Raw genomic sequence first — 21721 nt, 5'->3', positions numbered from 1 at the left:
TCAGTCATATCATTCATAGTAGCATATGGTTAAGAGGAAATCCTACTTTTCAAAATAGAATACAGTACTTACTGTTAAAGAAGAAAATCTGCTTTGTTGCAGGGCCTACCAAACCAACAGAAGTAGGGTTGCTTCATAGAGGCAAGGCTTTGGACTAGAAATTGCACTTACGTAATATAAAAGCAAGGCCCTTGGATAATTAGGCTTTTCTTTAGTATATACATTATTTAACTCTGAATTACGATTTTCTTAAAGTTGTCAAGTTGTCCGTTCTAAATTATTTTCTAGGAAATAGGGTTTTATAGAAAAAGTATCCCTGTGTGCAGCTAAGTACTAAGAAAGGTAACCTAGATACGCAATTCATTTGTCTTTGGGAATGCTTTTTAAATCAGGAAAAGCCTTACAGTAACCCAGTTTCCTTTTCCCCTCTGGTCTCACTATAGAAATTCCAAACCTCTTGATAAAGAGCTTTCTCTGGCAGAGAAAGCGGAGAGGCCTAGGTGTGCCCCGCTGTCAGTTAAGGGCGGTCACGTGTCCCTCGGGTGCCCGCCCACTAGACCCGGCCCAGCCGGCCCTGCCCACAGAGCCTGGAGTGCTGCTGGCCTCTCGAGCGCTCGCAGAAGCCGACGCTACATCGGAGACGCTGGGTGATGGCTGCGTGGGGCAGCTGAGCGCCCAGCCAAGCCGAGCCGGGCCGAGCCGGGCCGGGCCGGGCCGAGCCGAGCCGGGAACTTCCCTGCAGGCGGCCGACTCTGGGAGGACTCGGGCTGGGGGCGTGAGGGTACTCGGAAAGCATGGTGGCACACGATGAGGTCGGAGGTCTCCTACCTATTAAAAGGACTATACGAGTCCTCGATGTGAACAACCAGTCCTTCAGAGAGCAGGAGGTGAGACTTGAAAAGCCAAAGGAAGGTTTCTAACTCCACGGAACTTTTACGATGTTTAACAGTTTATTAACAGTATATTGTTAAACTTAACTTTGATTTCACTGAGTATTAAAATGTATGACTTTGATTTACATGCCGGTTTGAAATGTGTTTAGGAACTATTTATGCATAGCGTAGCTTGAGTGTACACAAACTTCTATACAAAAGAAAAACATTTAAAATGTATATGCTGTTCAGTTTGGTTAAATTGGTCACATTTCCGATGCTTAATACAGTTTTTTGTTTGGTTGGGGTTTTTTGGTTTTGGGGGGTTTTTGACCTGCTTTTATTTATATTACCTAGTAAGTCTTAGGAACTGCTTTGTGGAGTAAGAGGAAAATAAGAATCCCTTCCTTGCAAGTTAGTGCTAGTGAACAAAATGCCATCTGACCTAGTGTTCATTTTTAATTTTCTTTCCACGTCTAATAAGTTCATTGTGTGTGACTTTTGTTCTTAAGAAAGCAAAATGTGTTAAAATATTTAAGCCAACGAACCATTATTTAGGAGCTTCTGCCCTCCTTGCTTTAATTACCTAAGTCATTGTACTTTTTAAAAGTCCTTATGAATATTTATCAAAATAAGTGATTTTTACGCCATTTTATTTAATTTTGATAGTTGACTTAATACTGTGTGGGCATTCTATTTATATAGCACACCACAATATATATACATTCCATGGTTATACTATATTATTATACTTCTTATCTTCATTGGGGTGATGGTTTTGTGGCTGTATACATACATCAAAATTATCTATACATTTTAAATATGTGCAATGTATTGTATATCTCAGTATAGCTGTGTATTATACATACGCACACCTTTTGGTAGTTAGAATAGCTGCCGTCTTTCAAAGGTATGCTTTCATTTGGTGTGATTTGGCTTTGTTTTTTGTTTTTCTGTTTGTTTGGTTTTGGCTTTTGTTAATATGTTTCTGTTTTCTCAAAAGTGGTCATCAGTGTAAATACTAAAACTGAACTAGTGTTTTGAGCTAGTCTTTTTGTTTGGTATCAGACACCGGCCATGTTTCTGGCATACCTTTTATTCCAAAGATTCAAAACACCAGGAATGTTGTCAGGTTTTTAGCAACACAGCCTTAAATAAATAACTAAATTTGACTATTTCTATTTCTAAGAGGAAAGGGAAGACATCCTGTGAGATAACTTACCTTTATCTTTTTATAAATAACTTTTTCTTTTCATTCTTCTTCAAAGTTCTTGCCAGGTAGAGGAGAAAATTATTTATCCAGTAACCCAAATGAGTAAACCCAGACACATACTTGTTTTTTTGTGTGTCTTGATTTGGTTGACTCTAGAAGAGACCCTTCTGGAATATATTCTCTTATGTGACATCATTAGGAGGAGAAAACCGTTTTACAAAAAAACTGGGTTCACAACAGAATTTTTCCATGTTGTTTTATGTGCAAGGTACATTCCAGTAAAAGACTTGAAATTGATTTTAACAATTTTCTGTTTATAGATATCCAGAAAATATTTTAAGGCATAAAATCTGACTATAACTGGATTAGTAAAATAAATAGATTGATTAAAAACTCGGTCTCAAGTCAGATTTCCTATAACAATGCATGTGATTGCCTGGCTAAACTAGATAGTGTGGTTAAAAGCTAACCTAAGTAAACAACATAAATGAATATTAGAGTTCGTAAAGTGAACTCTAGCCCTGGTGAAAGGTTGCCTACAGTAGGAAGTTCCTTGAGCATGTAAAACTTGTTGGTGTTCTTTAACTATTCCCGTAGGTTTTCAGATTGTCTTTTGAGGAGGGTGTGTAGTTTCAGTATCTGTACTCGTTCTTTAAGCTTCTTGTATTTACCATAATGCTGTTAACAATGCTCCAAAACAAAAATAAACAACCACAGCAGCGAAACCATTATGAAGGCCTTATTCTGGCTGATGGTAAGATAGGTAGAGTCCTACTCCTCTCTTCCTTCTTTACCTCCAAACCCTGTACCTGCATTATGTCTGCAAAGGGGCAGAGGTGGGCGGAATCCCAGCTCTCAAAACACCAAACCAAGATAAAGTGGCTCATCTAGACCTCTAAAGAAAAACTGCTTTTGGTTGTAGCTCACATGGACGAAATTCTAACCTATAAAGAGACAATTTTTTGTCCCTACCCTATAGGTGACCTATGAATGCGTAGTTCATAACACTTTTCCACAAAAGTTGTCTGTATGATTTTTTTCAAATAATGTATTTTTCCTGAAATTCGTGAGCCATATTCAGTATCATGCCTTTACATTTGTCACACTTTTTGAGTTATTTTATTCATTTAAATTCTTCATACTTTTGAAATAAATATATATGCTAAAAGTTTGTGTTGTGTCTGCCAAACATTCATCACATATGAACTTTTAGTAAGGCAGGAAAGTTACTTTTGGATCTTAAAAGCCAGTGTGAAAAGTACAAGATGTCCTCCCACCCCACCCCCTCCCCCATGTACTTCCTGATTCAGCACTACTTTGGTACAGAGAGATTTAAGAGTATCATGCTGTACTGACTGAGCTAGCCAGGCGCTCTTACCAGACGTTTTAGATTAGATACAGTCCTGAGACTAACATCTCCTTTGTGAAGAAGTGAGATTATAGGTGGGTTTCTAAAGGACTGTGGAACATATTTAATAACAAAATACTGCTTAGCATTATATCCTGCCACCCTAAAGAGACAAAATCCACATTTCAGAGTTTTAGTTTCAGAAAGATGCTTTAGATATATTTACATTTAATTATCTAAATCTAAATTCTGTAGTTTTAATTTTAAATATCACAATTTTAAGTTACCAGGAAATTAATAGTTGTACTGATCCAAAGATAAGAATTTTTTGATTTTATGTATTAAATTAGATATCAAAAATTCTTTTCCTTCCAGCTAAACTAACATTTCCTTTCAAATTCACTGGGAAGAGCACCTTTCTTTTAAATTGAAATTAAATATTTTATGATTTACTAGGAAGTCAAATTGGTTATGCTCTAAACAAGGAAGAGGAATTAACCTCTCTTTCCAAACTGTGGAACAGAACTTTCTGACAACTGCTTTGTTTCTAGTTGGCATTGGCATATCTTACTTTGTGAGGTAATTATATCCCCATTCAAACAGAAGCGTCTTTGTCCTGTCTTTACTCAAGAGAAAGGAATGCCTTCTGCCGCCTTCTGCCCGTGCATGTGTCGCTTCAGTCTCGCACAGATGGGTCTGGTAAAGGCATCCACACATGGCCTTGGCCACACAGTGTGTCATTTTACTACATATCCCGGAGGCTTCTTTTTTGGTTCATTTAACATTGGCACATTAGTGGCTTTATAGTCACATTTTTACTTTGGAGTTAATTATTTTGGCGGGGGAAGGTTGGTCTACAGCACCACCTCTTAAGGACTCAGGGGCCTGAACTCTGTTGGTTGTCCACAAAGTCTCCTTACCTTAGTGGGTCCCATTCCCTCCTCATATGTGTATATACCTTTAGGAGCTTTAGTAAGTCTAACTGCTTCTTTGAATATTCAAATCATGAAGTTTCTTTCCGGAGGATTTTAACCCTTTCTGCCACTTTACTTTTAAATTATTCTTAGGGAATTATTTTTACTCACTTTCCTCGTCTCTTTTTTATGACCAGTCAGTTCTTTGATTGGTCATATCAAAGAATTCTTAGGAAAAAATTTTTTTCATCTGTCATTTTTAAGTGGTAATTTTTATATAATTTTTTATCGTATATCCTTCTGAAGTCTCATTAAAATTATTTTGTCAGGTATGCCACAATTGTCAAAGGCACCAAATACAAATAATTATGCTCCATAGACAACATAAAGGATAGGCCTGTTTTATGATCTGGCCTTCTTTATCTCAATAGCTGTGTGAGTCACCTAATGGTATGCCTCCATTTTCCTAGCAGTAAAATTAGAGTAATGCAATTTGTAAAATTTTGAGATCTTTGAATGATAAATGATGTGTTTGCTATACTATTATTATTTTAAAAACAATACATGTAAAATAATGTCTTCTGAATTTGTATATATTTTTCCTTGAAGTTAATTAAATGTATGAAAGAGGATCTAATTATTTATAAATACCAAAGTTTACATAGTAAGTGGAAATATTCCTAAGAAAGAATGTTAGTAATAGCTAAAACTTAGTATGCTCCAAGAACTGTTCTGAGCCCTTTAAACATACCTTAATCTTCATAACACCTTTATAAGAGAAGTTCTAATATTAACCCCATTTTACAGATGAGAAAACTGGGACCCAGGATGTTTCCTATCAAGTGTCCAAACCAGGATTTCGACCCAGTCAGTCTGATTCCAGAGGCTGAGTGTCCTCTTAACCACTGTCCTAACTGTGCTAGAATACCTCCACAACGGGGACCTACCTCACTGCCTTTAGAGCTGACCCATTCCAATGTCAGATGCGTTCATTTAAAAGCTATTCTCTAACTGAAGTATTCAGGAGTGAAATGATAGAATGTCTGGCATTTGCTTTAAAATATTTCAGTAGAGGCAGAGATGAAACAAATTGTTACACTAAAAACTGTTGAAGCTGAGTGATAAGTACATGAGGTCCATTATGCTATTCTCCCCTTTCGTGTATGTTTGAAATTTTTCTAATAAGGAGGTGTTTTTTAAAAGTTACTCTCTATATTAAGCTAAAAGCTTCTAAAGGATTTTAGAATCTAACTGTTTTAATTTTGTTTTTTTTTCTGTTTAATGATAGTATGTTATGTTCTCAGAGTGATGTTCAGATATTTGACTGGCCTTTCTTATACCATTTATTATTTAATAAATTACTGTTATTCATTAGTGTTCTTTGTATTTCAACAATGAAAAACAACATTCATTTTCAGAGTTCCATGTTTCTGCATTTTATACTGTACAAATATCTGGTTTTTGAGAGGGCTTAACTTTGTCCAAACTTGTTTGAAATCATTACACCTAAACACACATTTAGTATAACTTGTTTTTGTTTTCACAGGAGCCAAGCAATAAAAGAGTTCGACCTCTAGCTCGGGTCACATCCTTGGCAAATTTAATCTCTCCTGTAAGAAATGGAGCCGTCAGACGATTTGGTCAAACCATACAGGTAGGGACAAGTAATGTAGTGAGGGGACTTTTTATAAAAGCCTAAAATTTGCATTTTCTTTGAGTCATACAAACATGTTTGTACTATTATACTTAGACATAACTTTCCTTTTTTGGAATATGCTGGTAAGGCATATTGTTGCCAGAACAATATTTATATAACCTCATTATATTAGTTTGTATCTTATATCAAAGCAAGATCTTGGATACTTTTTATTCACAGAGAGAATTTTGACTGATAAATATTTTAGAATACTGCTAGATAGAAACTTGGACAAATGATTGTTTTATGCATAGAGAAATTCTCAGAACTTTGCTTTTAATTTGTCTTTCTATTTTTTTTAAGAAAAAAAATAATAATTCCTGTATCCTCCAAACCTTCTTCTCGTTCACCTCTTTCTTTTCTTTTCAGTCATTTACCCTTCGTGGTGACAACAGATCCCCCGCTTCTGCCCAGAAGTTATCCAGCAGATCGACAGTCCCGGCGCCTGCCAAAAGGAGAAGCAGTGCCCTGTGGTCAGAGATGTTAGACGTCAGCATGAAGCAGTCTTTAACCTCTAGAGAGATCAAACGTCAGGAGGTGTGCCACATTCAGTAGCAAGACCATGTGTACTGGCTTAAACTAAAAAAAATAGACCCTGATTCTTAAACATATGTTTTGCCAGAAGAATAGCAAACTAATGCCTATGGCAAGATAAACTTGCATTTTTGTACTTGAGTGCCGTTCATAACACATGCTGAGCAGCACCTGTGATGGGGGGTGGTCATCCAGTTTAACAACTCGGATGGGGTAGAATTATGAAACCTACGGCATCCTCTAATTTGAGATTCCATTCTGAATTACAGTTTTCAGACTGAGTCACTTTAAAAAGCGCCGTTCAAAACATCAGTTAAATAATGGTAAATATCAGTTGTATATAATTTTTGTTTCTCAAAGGGAGGAGTGATCTATGATGTTTGCTGGATTTTTTTTTTAGGCAATATATGAAATGTCCCGAGGTGAACAGGATTTAATTGAGGATCTCAAGCTTGCAAGAAAGGTCAGTAAATAACTTTCTATCATGTGCCATAGTTTTTAAAAATTACATTTCACAAATTCTAAAGGATGATTTTCTTACCTGTAGAAGTTGAAAAGTAGAGAATATCTACTGGTGAATACTTCTTTTAGATGAGGTTTATTAGATGCATCTCTTCAAATATGAATATCAGTAAGTCTGTTTTGGGCTTAACATATACTTTAATTTCTTTTATGTATAAAATAGAATCCACACTAGTTTTACATAGTTAGTCATGCTTGCATTCAAGTACAGATCTCTCATCATGTTTTATTTGCTTGATCTCTTTGTGTGACACATTTCTCCCCTCTGACAGGCCTACCATGACCCCATGTTAAAGTTGTCTATTATGTCAGAAGAGGAACTCACACAGATATTTGGTGATTTGGATGCTTATATACCCCTGCATGAAGGTAAGATAATGCTACCTAATTTTCATAGGATTCTGAACAGCAGTAACAAGTAATTTTAAATCTAAACTTCTAACTTAGTGCTGAATATTTTTAAAATTTTTATTGAAGTATGGTTGATTTACAATATTATATTAGTTTCGGGTGTACAGCATAGTGATTAAGATTTTTTATAGATTATACTCCATTTAAAGTTACTATAAAATATTGGTTATATTCCCTGTGCTGTACAATATATCCTTGTAGCTTATTTATATTATATATATTATATATATTATACACAGTAGTTTGTACCTCTTAATCCCCTGCTCCTTAGTCTTGCTCCTCCCTGAATTATTTTTTAAATAAACCTATTATTGGCATTTCTGCTTCTTTACACTTCAGATTTGTTGGCAAGAATAGGAGAAGCAACCAAGCCTGGTGGAACAGTAGAGCAGATTGGTCACATTCTTGTGAACTGGGTATGTAGCAAGTTGTTGCCTTCAGATAGGTTTATACAGATGTGCCAGACTTCTCATTTGTGATCAGTATCACATTGATTTGATCCAGTTACTGGATTCTAAAATCAGATAAATAAGGCATTAAAACTGAACAAATTTACATAGCTGTAGAAGTTACAGTCTCTGTTTAAAAAATATTTCATGAATGATGCAGTTTCATTTGTTTTAAGAATATGTTCCTCCTTAGACAGAATTCCCACATTATATACCATCAATTATCTGTTTTATTTCAGTTGAGTGCCTGCCAGATGCCAGCCACTGTTCTAGGAGGGGTGACTAGAGATTCAGTGATAAAAGATAGTCTCTGCATTTATAGTCAAGTGAGAGAACAGTCAGTAAATAACCAGTCTCAAGGCTGGTGAAGAATGTGAGAGAGGAGGGCTCAGGTGTCCTGGGAATACAGGAAACCGGCATGTAATTGAGGCTGGGGGAAGTAGGAGGCATGAGTCTTTGTTTGGATTTAGCCATTTTAGGGAAATTGAAAAAGGGCATTCTCAGATCGGCCGGAAATACTATCCAACCCCCATTATCACCTGCAGGAAAATTTTCACAGCTTGTTAAAACTTTCAAGAATAGCTCTAAGTATTCTATGGTAAATTATATTAGTTTTTCAAATGTTAAACTGATTCTGAACTGTGATAAACCTCAAAGGATCATATAATAAGCTTTTGATAAAAAAAAAAAAAAGAATAGCTGTAAGTTTTGTGTTTTGTGTCCACAGTCTTACTAATGGACTAAATTGTAACAGGAACTCATTATACTTTGTTTTCTCTTATTACTCTTCAGTTGCCAGGCTTGAATGCCTACAAAGGCTACTGCAGTAACCAGCTGGCAGCCAAAGCTCTTCTTGATCAAAAGAAACAGGATCCAAGAGTCCAAGACTTTCTCCAGCGATGTCTTGAGTCTCCCTTCAGTCGAAAACTAGATCTTTGGAGCTTCCTAGATATTCCTCGAAGCCGCCTCGTTAAATACCCTTTACTGTTGAAAGAAATTCTTAGACATACTCCAAAAGACCACTCTGATGTTCAGCTTCTGGAGGAAGCTGTAAGTAGTCCAATAAGTGATTCTTATGTTTTTCAAGTTTACATATTAGCTTGCCTGAGAAAGATATACAATGATACTCTCACACTGTCTGCATGTTGAATCAGCACAGTGAAGTTTTCTGTAGTCGTTTTAAGTTCTCGTATGTTACTGCACTGTGCACTAATAAAGAGATGTGTAACACATAACACATTTTATATTTATATTTTAGTTAGAAGACTGGATTCTAATCTGATCTCTTCCATCAGCTAGCTATGTGACTTTGGGCAAATCACCCATTTGGCTGAGGCTGTAAAATGAAGGGACGGCTGAATTACCCGATTTCTAGAGTCCCTTCAAGCTTTAACATTTTATCATTTTAATGTGACATTTTAGTCCTGTAGGGAAACAGGATAAACTAATATGCTGAAAATGCTACATTGATTTTTTTTTTTTTTATTTTTAGATATTGATAATACAAGGAGTTCTCTCTGATATCAACTTGAAGAAAGGTGAATCAGAATGCCAGTATTACATTGACAAGCTGGAGTATCTGGATGAAAAGCAGAAGGACCCTAGAATTGAAGCAAGCAAAGTATTGCTTTGCCATGGGGAACTGAAAAATAAAAATGGACATGTAAGTGCATTTGGACACTAACATGAAGTGAGCAGTTACTGCCCTTTTCCCACTGTTTAATTTTTTTCCACATTGATTATGAAGCAGGTTTGTAAAATAAACTCATCACATACTGAAAGAAGGTAACTGGATTTTATGTTATCAGCTTTGGTAAAGCAAACATTTGGTTTCTGTCATTACCGAATAAGTTAAATGTCTTGGTGGAGAATCAATAATCATTTATTTTTTAGTTTTGAAGCATAAATCAACTTGTTTGGCTAGGGGTTCCTTTCTAAATAAATTATTAGTTTTATGATGTTTAATAAAAAAGCATATCCTTCAAAAAAAATTTTTGAAGAGTTTATAGTAATAGAAGTAGTTTTTAGCACTACTAAACAAATTTTTGCAGCAGATTGAATGAAAGCAAACTTATTTTTTAAATCTTAATTACAAAGGTACCTGCTAGAACTAAGTATAAGCATGGGATGGTATTTTTATTTCATTACGTGCTTTTCAGAAGCCTAATTTGTAAGTTGAGGTTCTTTTTGGAAAGAGTTAATCTTTCATCTCTGATTTCTATCATGAGGCCTCATTGTTCTATAAAAACTTAAATTTATGTGGGACAAAACAGAACAATTAACATTTTTAAATTCTCACCGTTAGAAGACTGCGGTGTATGGTCCTGGTGTTCCAGTCACGTTACCACCGACAGTCAGGTCTTTGTGGTGTGTAGCGTTTGCTCAGCTGCTGCTGAATCTAATGTTACACACGGATAAAAAAAGTTGCATGTAGTCTGTGATGACAAAAGCTCTCCTAGGAGAACATACATAGCTTTAAAATCACCATCTTTGTGAAGTCATTTGTAAGGGGGATCTTAGTAAATCAATTTGATGAAATTAGTAAGATAAATCAAGTTGTTTTTACAATGGATTTCAGTCACTTAAAGTCACAAAGTTCTATATTTAGGAAGCATTTTTTTTTCTCTAATTTCTCCAGAAACTCTACATTTTCCTGTTTCAAGACATCTTGGTTTTGACTCGGCCTGTTACACGAAACGAGCGTCACTCCTACCAGGTTTACCGGCAGCCAATCCCAATCCAGGAGCTGGTCTTGGAAGACCTGCAGGATGGAGACGTGAGGATGGGAGGGTCCTTTCGAGGGGCTTTCAGCAATTCAGATAAAGGTAAAAATACATGCTTTAAAATAGCTTCAATAATCATAAACTCAGCTGTAATCTTTAAGAATTCTGTCCGCACACAAAAAACTAAAAATGAAATGGGTTCCATCATCCTATACCTATTACACTCCTTGAGTTGGCAGGTGCTGTGCTGCTCTGACACCAGCACATGTACCTAATAAGTAACATCTAGGCACTATGTAATGTATCTGCCTAACAGATGTGCATGCTGTATAAATACCAGCACCCATATTCACTTTATCTAGAATAAACTTAAGTCTGATTTCCATTTTTTAATTTTTTTTTTTCTAGCTAAAAATATCTTTCGAGTTCGCTTCCAAGACCCCTCTCCAGGCCAGTCCCACACTCTACAAGCCAATGATGTGTTCCACAAGCAGCAGTGGTTCAATTGTATCCGAGCTGCCATGGCCCCTTCCCGGCAGGCCACCAGCCCCTCCGAGCTGCAGGGCTTGCCGGAGCCCCACGAGGAGTACGGAGAGAACTGCCCCCCTGCCAGCAATGCCAGGGCCCAGAGACGGGCATCCACGGCATCCAGCGTGACTCAGGTGGAAGTTGATGGAGACGCTTCCGAAAGTGGCACCCCAGTGCACACAGCAGACGATGCTAAGGGCATGAAAGCGCCCCGAGCCCAGGCTGGCCTCCGAAAAGCCAGGGACAAAGCCCAGGTCGGTGGCAAGCGGAAAGAGACACTGGTGTAAAGGAAACTCTGTGGTAACCAGGGGAGAGACTTTATTTATAACTGTGTACAGTTGTTCTTTCTTGTAATGTGAGTATGGGAGCGTTGCAGGGTTACTTAATACCAGTCTTCACATTTTCTGTTTTTGGTTGGGTTTTGGTGGTTGTTTTTTATTTTTTTATTTTTTTTAATGGCAGCTAAAGATATATATACAGATTACTGTTAAACTGCAGTCTTTTTTTTTTCCTCAGATCATCTAGAACATGTAAGTCTGGTATTTTTAATCAAATGAAATACTTATGAAATGGGTTTTCTCTTCATTCTGCATTCATCATGACTTTTTAATACCAATTGTGATATTTATAATATTGGCCAAAGCTTAAAATTTTGCAAATACCAGGATTTTACCAGTGTTTATTTGATAAACTTTGCATGCAGAATTTGAAATTTTAACGTCAGCATCTAAGATCTACTTGGAATATATGTTTGTAATATTTCAGAATTTATGTTGAAACATAAGTTTCTTGGAAAAACAAAACTTAATAGGTTTTCCATTTTACCAACTGGAATGCTTTTTATTAGTTTGTTTTTCACTGCACATTCCTCATTTTTCATTGATTTAACCTGCCAATTATTTAATTTTTTCATTGTAAAGTAGTTTTTAGTATTTGCTTTTATTTTTTTACTTTGATGCCTTTTCAAATTGGCATGTCTTTAAAGTGTTTTTCTTCCTTGAGTAAAAATGTGTGTGTCTGTGTGTGTCTGTGTGTGTGTGTGTGTTTGTGTGTGTATTTTTAAATCATATTAACTTTACCAAGTGAAATCAAGCCATACTGTTTTTGAGCCAGTTAAGAAAATTGCAATTTTTAAAGTGTAGTATTTCAGGGTTACAACATACATGAAATGACTCAGTATATTCTGGACTACTGAAAGAAAACCACCTTAAGGATTTCATGGAAAGTTAATATTGTCTGAAAAGCAAGAGGGAAGGCAGTTGGCTGGTAATAAGTATTTAAAAAAAAAAAAAAGGGAAAAAGAGTGTAGTTTTGTCTTAAAGTAAAAAATGTCTGGTTGTGTCAGACATTTATGAAAGATAGTAAAAGCTAAACTTGAGAGTGTGTAGTAAGTTGTAGAAGGCTCGAGGGAAGTGAACTGTATTTGCCTTGGTTTACAGTACTTGCAAATAATGGGTTTGAAAAGAAAATGTGTTGAAAATTTGACCATATGAGATCAGTTTTGGCAGATGTATTCATAAGAGACTGGTGAATCTTTTACTATGAAATGTTTCTGTTCAAATGAGATCATAGTCTTTAAGGCGGGGGGGGTGCTAAAAGCCCTGTGTCATGGCAGATTTGTAATGGTGATCAGCTCAAGTAAATGTTGACTATTATGTGAACTATATTTGGCCAGTGGAAATGAAAATTGAAAAAGACTGTAAATAGTTAAATCCAAATGATTTCTCTGTATAAATGAATTATACAATTAAAAAAAAAAAGTCACACACATAATCACCCTTAAAGGTTTCTTGGCTGGTGGATGTTTCGGGGACGTTTGCCAGAATGCGTTGGTATAGCAAAGGTGATGGCAAGCCTCACAAAGTTTTTTAAAAAGTCATAAATACTTACATCTTTGAAATTCATTGAAAAGTAAGAGAAAGATTCAATTAGGTCAAGTTTTTTGAATCTTATTAAACCATTTAGAACACATTATAATCAGAAATAGCAGTTGAAGACAGCTGAACATCTGGCCACTTTCTGGATACAGTAGTAAAGCTATTAGCAAAGCATCCTCATTAATTTGATTAATTTCTGATTTTAATTTAGGTATATCAGGTTTCTAACTCTGGACATTCAAAGTCAGTAGTGTAGATTATACCAGTGGTTGTGATCTGAAAAATCAGCAAGATTTCTAATCATTTCTAGAGATGTTATAAGATACAGTCTCTTCCAGAATTACCTTGATCAGCCTCTGAAGTTGTAGGAACAATAGTAGTTCTAATATTGTTAATGAAATGATGTTTCACTGAAAACTCTAGCTTCCTTGGGTTCACTCAAGGGAAAAAATAAGACCCAGAAACTGAATAATTGTGTAGAATGAACACTCTTCATATATTGCATCTATATTTGAGAACATCTGATGATTTAGCCTAGTAGTTCTCAAGCCTGTTTGGGCATCAGAGTCACGTGGGGTACTTTGAAAAAAATAAAGGTAACTGAGCCTCACCCCCTAGCTCCCCTCCCCCAATTCCCACACCTGTTTCACTGAGTCAGTATCTGGGGGGGTGGGAGTAGAGGGCTGATAATTTATATTTGTAAACACTCCCCCCTAGTGATTCTGATACAGTGAATTCCTTGGGTCAGCACTTAGTAATCACTGATCTAGCCAGTAGCCATTATGTAAATGCTATATAGTAAGTACTGACATATATCTATTAGCTTCTCAGTTTGCCTTTAAACTCTTCAGAGTCTGAGTTGAAGTAAGTCCAGTTTCTCTTTTAACTTCTTTCCATGAGTGTGTTTGTATATTTTGAGCAAAGGGTAGTCTCTCTAAACGGAGGGCTCAACCTAGGATGTGTGCACACAGGTGGGAGGGGAAGCTCGGGCATCTGGATTAGCTGTCAGCCAGTGGGACACCAGTGTCACTAAATCACCCTTGAATGTATTAAGACTGGCATTTCCTCAGCTGATCCAGGAGGCGACTCGCCACTCTTGTGCTGGCTTAGCTCTACTTTATGTTTAGTGCTTGAGTAAACGTGCAGACCCAGCACAGTACTTGGTTTTCTACAGTATATGTATGGCTAACACTAATGTTACTGAATTCATTTTACAGCCATCTTCAAATGCCTGGCTAAGGCTCCCATCTGTCAGTCTTGATGACTGAGATACAGACCAAAGTGGGCATCTCTCCAGTTCTCTTCCTTATTAGAACTCCTGCCTGTCCCTAAAGGGGAAACTTGTGGGTAGTATTGTCTGTTAGGGTTAGAAGTCCTGGGATTCAAAGTAGGTGATACCTCAACCTGCAAACTTGGGCTTTTCTTAATCAGCATTAGCGAACACCCTTGAAAGAATCACATTCCTTTGTCCATTGAAGCTAATACCCGAGAGAGGAATATCCTAGCAAAGAAAATCTCCCTCAGTCCTAGAGTCTAGAACTTCCTAGATCAGAGGAGTTTGGGGTTTTGCTTGCATATGTGAGTGACTCCAGAACCAACTGCAAGTCTGAGGAACTTACCACATATGGTGTTTTCCTCAGGTCTGGTGGTACATAATCTTATTTAGCATGAACGCTTTGAGACAATGGGGGCATCCAATAGGGAATAAATGTTTAAATCCATAGCTTCAAAATGATTCTTTAAGAAAAAGCACAACCTTTTAAATCGCCTTTGGAGTATCTCATGAAACCAACTGACTCCTTTGAGAACTGATTAAAAAAAATCAAGCATTTATTCTGCCCTTTCCTCTACAAACCGTATCTCAGGGTAACTGAACAGCTGAGGAAGGGAAGATTTTCTTTATAGCAGTAGCACAGCTAATTAATGAAGAAGGCATGATAGAATATCACCATTTTGTAAGCCCTGGTGGATTGATGGATCTAGATTTCAGCCATTACTAAAGACCACCAGACACAGAGTACCTCCTGACAGTGGTGCCCCCACCACCGAAGCAGTCTTGCCAAGAAAATCAGCCTGAGTTGCATCTGCAGGAAATTAAGACACATGACAGTTTCTTCAACAAAATAAAATTGAAAGATGGAGGTATCTATGACTTAAGAGACATGTCAAACCATTGCAATGTATGGACTTACTTGGATCCTAAATCAAATTGTTTTTAAATAAGACAATCCGAAATATCCAGGATAGACTGGATATTTAAAGTCCCCTAGATATGGGTTTTTTTTTTATATAAATTTATTTATATTTGGCTGCATTGGGTCTTCATTGCTGCACGCGGGCTTTCTCTAGTTGTGACAAGTGGGGGCTTCTCTTACTGCGGAGCACGGGCTCTAGGCGCGTGGGCTCAGTAGTTGTGGCTCGTGGGCTCTAGAGCGCAGGCTCAGTAGTTGTGGCGCATGGGCTTAGTTGCTCCGCGGCGTGTGGGATCTTCCCAGACCAGGGCTCCAACCCGTGTCTCCTGCATGGGCAGGAGGATTCTTAGCCACTGAGCCGATAAAATTGTATGAGGTCTGAGATTTCCTTCAAAATTACAGGGCAGGAGCATGGTTAGGGATAAAAATGAAACCAGATTGGCCAGCAGTTGAGAATTGCTGAAGCAGGATGAGCGATCATGAGAATTCATTATATTCTTTGCATATCTTTTTGAAGATAAGTGAAATTTTTCACTAAAGAAGCAGAAGTTAAAAAGAAAAAGAATAATGAAATTCCAGGATCCTAATGTTTCCAACTTTTCAATCTCTTAACCTACTCTGAACCCCCAGTCTTCACTTTTCAAAATAAAGGCAGAATGTTTATCAAATATAGATGATTTGCTCTCTACCCTCTCACAGATACACAAACCTTTTGCCTAAATTCAACACTTGTGTCCTCTGTTACAGTTTGGCGACAGGATCGGACTAATCTGGATTCTGGTTTAATCCACACAGCCTTTTCCTCCCTCTACTTTCCTTTCCCTGTATGTCTCCCTCTACCATTATCTGCTTCCTTCACCTGCCCTCTTTCCCAGGCACACGAACGTGTTTTCCACCCTGAGCTGAGGCAGTGAGAAAGATGTTCCCAGGTCCCCAGTGAAGCCACTCCATGCAGCCCGACCCTGAGAATTTCCAGCAAGGGCTACATCCCTGCCCCTTAAGAGAGGAGACAGCATTACAGTCTCTGGTAATGTTTGTGCTGCTGAGTAACCCAGAAGGTGAGACAAAATCAGCTACCTTCGAAGAATTCAGCTAACCTTCCACGGAATTCAGATTTCTCTGTAGCTGCTGCTGGGGGTAGGGGTGGGGGTCTTGTTTCCCTCCTTCTCTGGGCAGGGCCAGGAGAGACAAATCAATAAAGTCAGGCCTGGAACCTCACACAGAGAGTTTAAGTCTGATCCCCTCTTCACCGGCTGAGGCATCTGAGATCTGGAAACATCACATGACTCGCCCAGGATCACCTGGCGGGTGTGTGGCAGAGCTGAGGTTAAAGGCCTGTGCCGGCCTGTGTGTGTCCCCTGAAGATGCCGCCTCTGCTGCCGGGAGGACCCGCCTTGGAGGACTCCCACAGACTTTGGAAACCAGTGTGTCATGAGTAGTGACCACAGCAGAGGTTCGTGTCTGGTTCGAATAGGCAGCAGGTACGACCCTGGTCAGTTCACCTCTTCACACAGCTCTGCAGAAACCGGTTTCATTCTGTTCCCAGGAGCTGACACTGTTCTCAGATCGGAAACCAAAAACCAGAGCTCTCTCCAGCCTTGATGCCTTATACTTCTCAGACTGAGTGCCATCTTCCTTGTTATGCAGGTGCAGGCTCAGAGTCAAAGCATCACCCAGGGCCTCATAGCTGGCAGGTGACTAAGATGGAGCTGGGAACTGGGCTCGGACTGCTGGTGCTGTTTACTCCACTCACTGTGTCCACAACTTCCCATCCCAGGAGGTCTGGGGGTGGGGGGATGTTAAAGCTGGGGTGTGGGGAAGGGGTGGCAGAGGGTGGCCTGTCAGTGTCCCCCCACCCAGGTGGCCGCAGGTGCTCTTTCAGTTTGAAAAGGAAGAGGGTGGCGCAGGGCTGGCAGAAGTGTTGGGAGTGAAGGGGAAGAAAAGACGTGACCCCGTTTCCCTGGTTTAGAAAATGGGGGGTGGGTTGACCTGGGCTTCACGGCCCCGGCCTCTGAGCTCTCTGCTTGTGCCGAGGCCTCAAGGCCTGTTGGTCCCAGCCCTCCAACCAGGGTGCTGCCCCCCCTAAACTAGGAAGCAGAGGCTTAACTGGACATTCCATCTCCCTTTCTTTCCCCTCAAACACCAGCTTCTCTGTGCGTTTAGAGACCCGCACCCTCAGGTTTGACCAGCGCCTGGTGTCATCCGCTGTGTTACCCACAGCCTATGTGATCAGGTGGCTCCCTCGTCCCTCCGAATACAGGCCCAACTTGCTGCCTGGTGCCCGCCCGCCCCTGCCCAGCCTCCATGGGCCACTGCCGTCCTGCCCAGCCTGCCTTCCCCCCAGCCCGCTCCCTCCAGGGCACAAGCCGCTCCTGGTGGAGGGTGTCTCCAGTGCCTCCCCCACCCCACTCTGCCAAATCCAAAACACGGGACCTGAGAGTCTTTGTTCTTGCTGTGCTCCGAGCACTCTGCAAAATCAGCCCCATGCCCCCGGCAGACCAGCGGGCACAGCTCGAGGACCATATGCGTCCGTCCCCACGGCTCCCACTGTCCGGGGTCCCCTCCGGGCAAGCCTCGTCTGCCCTTCACGCTGGCCCTGAGCACCTGGAGCTCGCACTGCGGCCCATGTGGCCCCGAGCAGCATGTGCCTTACCCCTCAGCTTCCTCTAAGAAGAGCCGACTTAAACCCACCATGCCTCCCGTCCCCGGTAGGCCTCGCCCTCTGGGTTAATTCTCCAGATTCGGTCCCTGGGAGCAGGCGCCACCTTCCTTCCTGAAGGCCCTTGTCCTCCAGCCGCTGTGCCAGCACATTCCCCTAGTCCTCCTTCCTCCCTCACATCTTCTCTCCTCTGGGCCCTTCTCTTCCAGACCTGAAATGGCAGAGAGCCACAGGGCTCGGTCCCCAGACCTCTTCGATGCTCCTGGGAAACCTGATCCATTCCCATGACTTTACTGTCACCAATGCCTGACAATTCCCAAAGGACACCCCCAGCCCTCACCCCTCCCGTGAGCTCCAGACTCACCACCCGGCACGGCAGCCTCTCCCATGTGCCCACTTGGAAATCTAAGATCTCACATTTGACGTGACCCAAGAGGACCACTGCTTGTCCACCCCTAATCCTCTCCCCCGCCACCCCGAACCTTCCCCCATCTCAGTAGATGACACCACCGTCCATCCACCCTTGATTCCTCTAATTCACTCACACGCCATGACCACTCACTCTCTGAGCCGCGTCACCTTGACTTCACATCACGTTCAGAATCCCACCCAGGGTGAGCTGCAGTAAGCTCTGGTCCCCACATTCCACTCCTCGCCACTCTCAATCCACCCTCCATACAGCAACCAGAATGATCTTTCTAAAGAATTAGATCATGATAAGTTATCAAATCTCTTGGTTTTGTGTACTCAACTTCATGAAAACAAGGCCATTATCCTAAACACCAAGCCATTAAGGGAAACCTTTAAAACGTACCTTCAAAACATCTTAGCAACTTGCTAGAATGGTACCTGAAGAAAGGAAAATTGGAGATGGGCTGAATTGTATATTTCCTACATAAGGCTCTCTTCTAAGTCTTATAATAAATTTAAAGGTCATGTTTCTACCCTAGATAACAATAATAGTCTTCCTTAAGTAGGTCAGTGATCGTCTATGCCAGCTGTATATCCTAGTGCTTATATTTGCTCTCCTGTTCGTTCCTGGTCTTCCTCTGGGTGGTTTTTATTTGTAAGGCACAAACATCCTCTTTTTTTTTAACTCCTTGCTCTTGTTTTCACATTTAGTTTCAAGTGGCATAGTCTTTATTTCAATCCAGAAGATTTAACTATTTCCTCTGAGAATTGATATTTGCTCTTCAAAAATATATATATATATATTTTTTATATTTATATATATATATATCAAAGCAAAATGTTAGAGCTCTAAAAATAATTTTTTCTGTTGTAAAAAATCACACATTTTTGGACTTCCCTGGTGGTGCAGTGGTTAAGAATCCACCTGCCAATGCAGGGGACACGGGTTCGAGCCCTGGTCCAGGAAGATCTCACATGCCGCGGAGCAACTAAGCCCGTGCACCACAACTACTGAGCCTGTGCTCTGGAACCTATGAGCCACAACTACTGAAGCCCGCACGCCTAGAGCCCGTGCTCCGCAACAAGAGAAGCCCGCGCTCGCCGCAACTAGAGAAAGCCCGAATGCAGCAACGAACAACCAACGCAGCCCAAACTAAAATAAATAAATAAAATCATACATTTTCATCATGGAAAATTTCAATAACTCAGGAAAGTATAAAAAAGAAATTGCCTCTAGAGAATGAGAAGACCCTCATCTCAGACTCCACAGGCTCCACAGACTGGAAGAAAGTATTTGTAAAAGACATCTGATAAAGGACTATTACCCAAAAATATACCAAAAAAACAAACAGAAAACCTCTTAAAAAGAATCTCTTAAAACTCAGCAATAAGAAAATGAACAAACCAGTTTAAAAAGACTTGAGTAGACACCTCACCAAAGAAGATACACGGGTGGCAAACATATGAAAAGATATTCAACATCATAATGGCCCAAATTCAAAACACTGACAACACCAAATGCTGACGAGGCTGTGGAGCAACAGGAACCCTTCATTTATTGCTGGCAGGAAGGCAAAATGGTGCAGCCACTTTGGAAGACAGTTTTGGCAGTCTAACCAAACTACAAACTACAAAACCTACCACGTGATCTAGCAATCATGCTTTTCGGCGTTTACCCAAAGAAGTTGAAAACTTATGTCTACACAAAAACTTGCACATGGATGCTTTTACAGCATCTTTATTCATGATTGCCAAAACTCGGAAACAACCAAGATGTGCTGCAGTAGGTGAATGGATTAATAAACTACAGCGCATCCAGACAGTGGAACATTATTCAATGCTAAAAATAAATGAGTTGTCAAGCCATGAAAAAGACATGGAGGAAATTTAAAGGCTACATGCTGTATGATTCCAACTATACTGATGTTATGGAAAAGGCAAAACTATGCAAACAGTAAAAAGATCATTGATTTTGAGGGGTTAGTGGAGAGGGAGGGATAAATAGGTGAGGCACAGAGGGTTTTTAGGGCAGTGAAACTACTCTGAATGATACTGTAATGATGGATACACGTCATTGTACATTTGTCCAAACTCACAGAATATACAACACAAGAGTGAACCCTAATGTCAACAGTAGACTCTGGGTGAGGATGACGTGTCCATGCAGGTTCATCAGTTATAACAAATGTGCCGTCTGGTGGGGATGGTGATGGTGGGGGAGGCCGTGGGTATGAGGGACGAGGGATGCAGGAACTCTACACTTTCCACTTCATTTGGCCGTGAACCTAAAGCTGCTCTAAGAAAATAAAGTCTTTTTTTTTTTTTTTTTAAGAGCAAGAAAAAAATTACCCAGACCCAATGTGCCACTAGGAGCACACATCCTTCAAGGACTGTCTACAGAGATCAAAACTGGAGTGACAGAGCACACGTTCTACACACATGCTGGCGAGCACCTAGCACAGTGATTCAGGCCCGTCTGGCTGGGTGACCGGGCCAGGAGCCCTCGCTCTCAGCCCACGGCTGCTCGGGGACATTGTGCACCCAGAGGCCAGGTCTCAGGCTCTAATCGCAGGCCCCGCCCACCCAGGGCAGCCGCACCTCCAGCTCCTGAAGGGTCAGGATCTAAGGCAGGCATGTGCCCCGGGTGCCCGCAGTCTGGGTGGGAGGGGCTCCAAACTGCCCTTTGTCCACCCCTGTTGAGTCTGGGCTGGAGCCGCCTCTGTTTCAGCTGAGCAGGGGTGGACCAGCCCCGGGCAGAGGCCCTTGCCTCTTCTGTCTCTCTGCCTGGAGTCCGAGCGGGGCATCTCCTCCGTGCCCCGTGGACAGAGGCCCAGGGCTGCCATTCGCCCCCTCCCCGGCAGCGCTGGGGGACGGGATGAGGAAGGAGCAGGCTGCAGCCCTCTGGTTGAAGTAATTCTCTCCCCTCCAGCCGCTCGGGCTATAGCTGCCCGTTGAACGTGACTTGAGAGGCTGGCACCAGGCCCCCCTCCGCTCCTAGAAACTGCCCCAGGACTGGAAAAAGGCTGTTATCTGACATCGCGCATCTTCGCCAACCGTCGAGCATCGAGTTCAAGCCAGTCCGCCTTCTCCCTACCAGGCACCCCCGCGGGCCCACCTGGATGCTCATCTCGGCCCATCTCCAGGTGTGATGCTCAGCCCTCGGCTCCTCACCCAATTGTCAGAGAAAACACGTGGAAGCTGTGATGACGGGGAAGAGAGGGAGGGGAAGGGCAAGAGGTTCCCCGAGGTCGACGCTGCAGATACAGGGGAATGAGGTGTAAGGTGGAGCCCTCGCCCCCACTTTCTTCCTGCCTCTCTACCACATTTCCAGGACCTGCACTCGGTGCCCTCCAGGCAAGGGACAGGGGCGGG

General features: G+C 40.9%; 1 protein-coding gene across 2 annotated transcripts in view; it reads left to right on the top strand.

The window, feature by feature from the left end:
* Positions 1-12983, top strand: part of NET1 (neuroepithelial cell transforming 1) — a 54325-nt gene extending 41342 nt beyond the window's left edge. Inside the window, exons 1-10 of one of the 2 annotated variants that reach the window (XM_061179695.1) lie at positions 598-887; positions 5894-6001; positions 6413-6580; positions 6978-7040; positions 7372-7468; positions 7850-7926; positions 8752-9009; positions 9452-9622; positions 10598-10784; positions 11091-12983. In XM_061179695.1, coding sequence (XP_061035678.1) covers positions 795-887; positions 5894-6001; positions 6413-6580; positions 6978-7040; positions 7372-7468; positions 7850-7926; positions 8752-9009; positions 9452-9622; positions 10598-10784; positions 11091-11497 — 1629 coding nt within the window. In that variant the 5' untranslated portion in view covers positions 598-794 and the 3' untranslated portion in view covers positions 11498-12983. Of the gene's footprint in view, positions 1-597; positions 888-5893; positions 6002-6412; positions 6581-6977; positions 7041-7371; positions 7469-7849; positions 7927-8751; positions 9010-9451; positions 9623-10597; positions 10785-11090 lie in introns of those variants that run through there. The other variant, XM_061179687.1, reaches the window with a different exon arrangement.
* Positions 12984-21721: the final 8738 nt, after the last annotated feature.

This window comes from Eubalaena glacialis, chromosome 2 (assembly GCF_028564815.1).
Source record: "Eubalaena glacialis isolate mEubGla1 chromosome 2, mEubGla1.1.hap2.+ XY, whole genome shotgun sequence".
In the NCBI taxonomy this organism is placed as follows: Eukaryota; Metazoa; Chordata; class Mammalia; order Artiodactyla; family Balaenidae; genus Eubalaena; species Eubalaena glacialis.
Note: the sequence above shows the minus strand (reverse complement) of the source record. Positions and strands in the feature narration are given on the sequence as shown.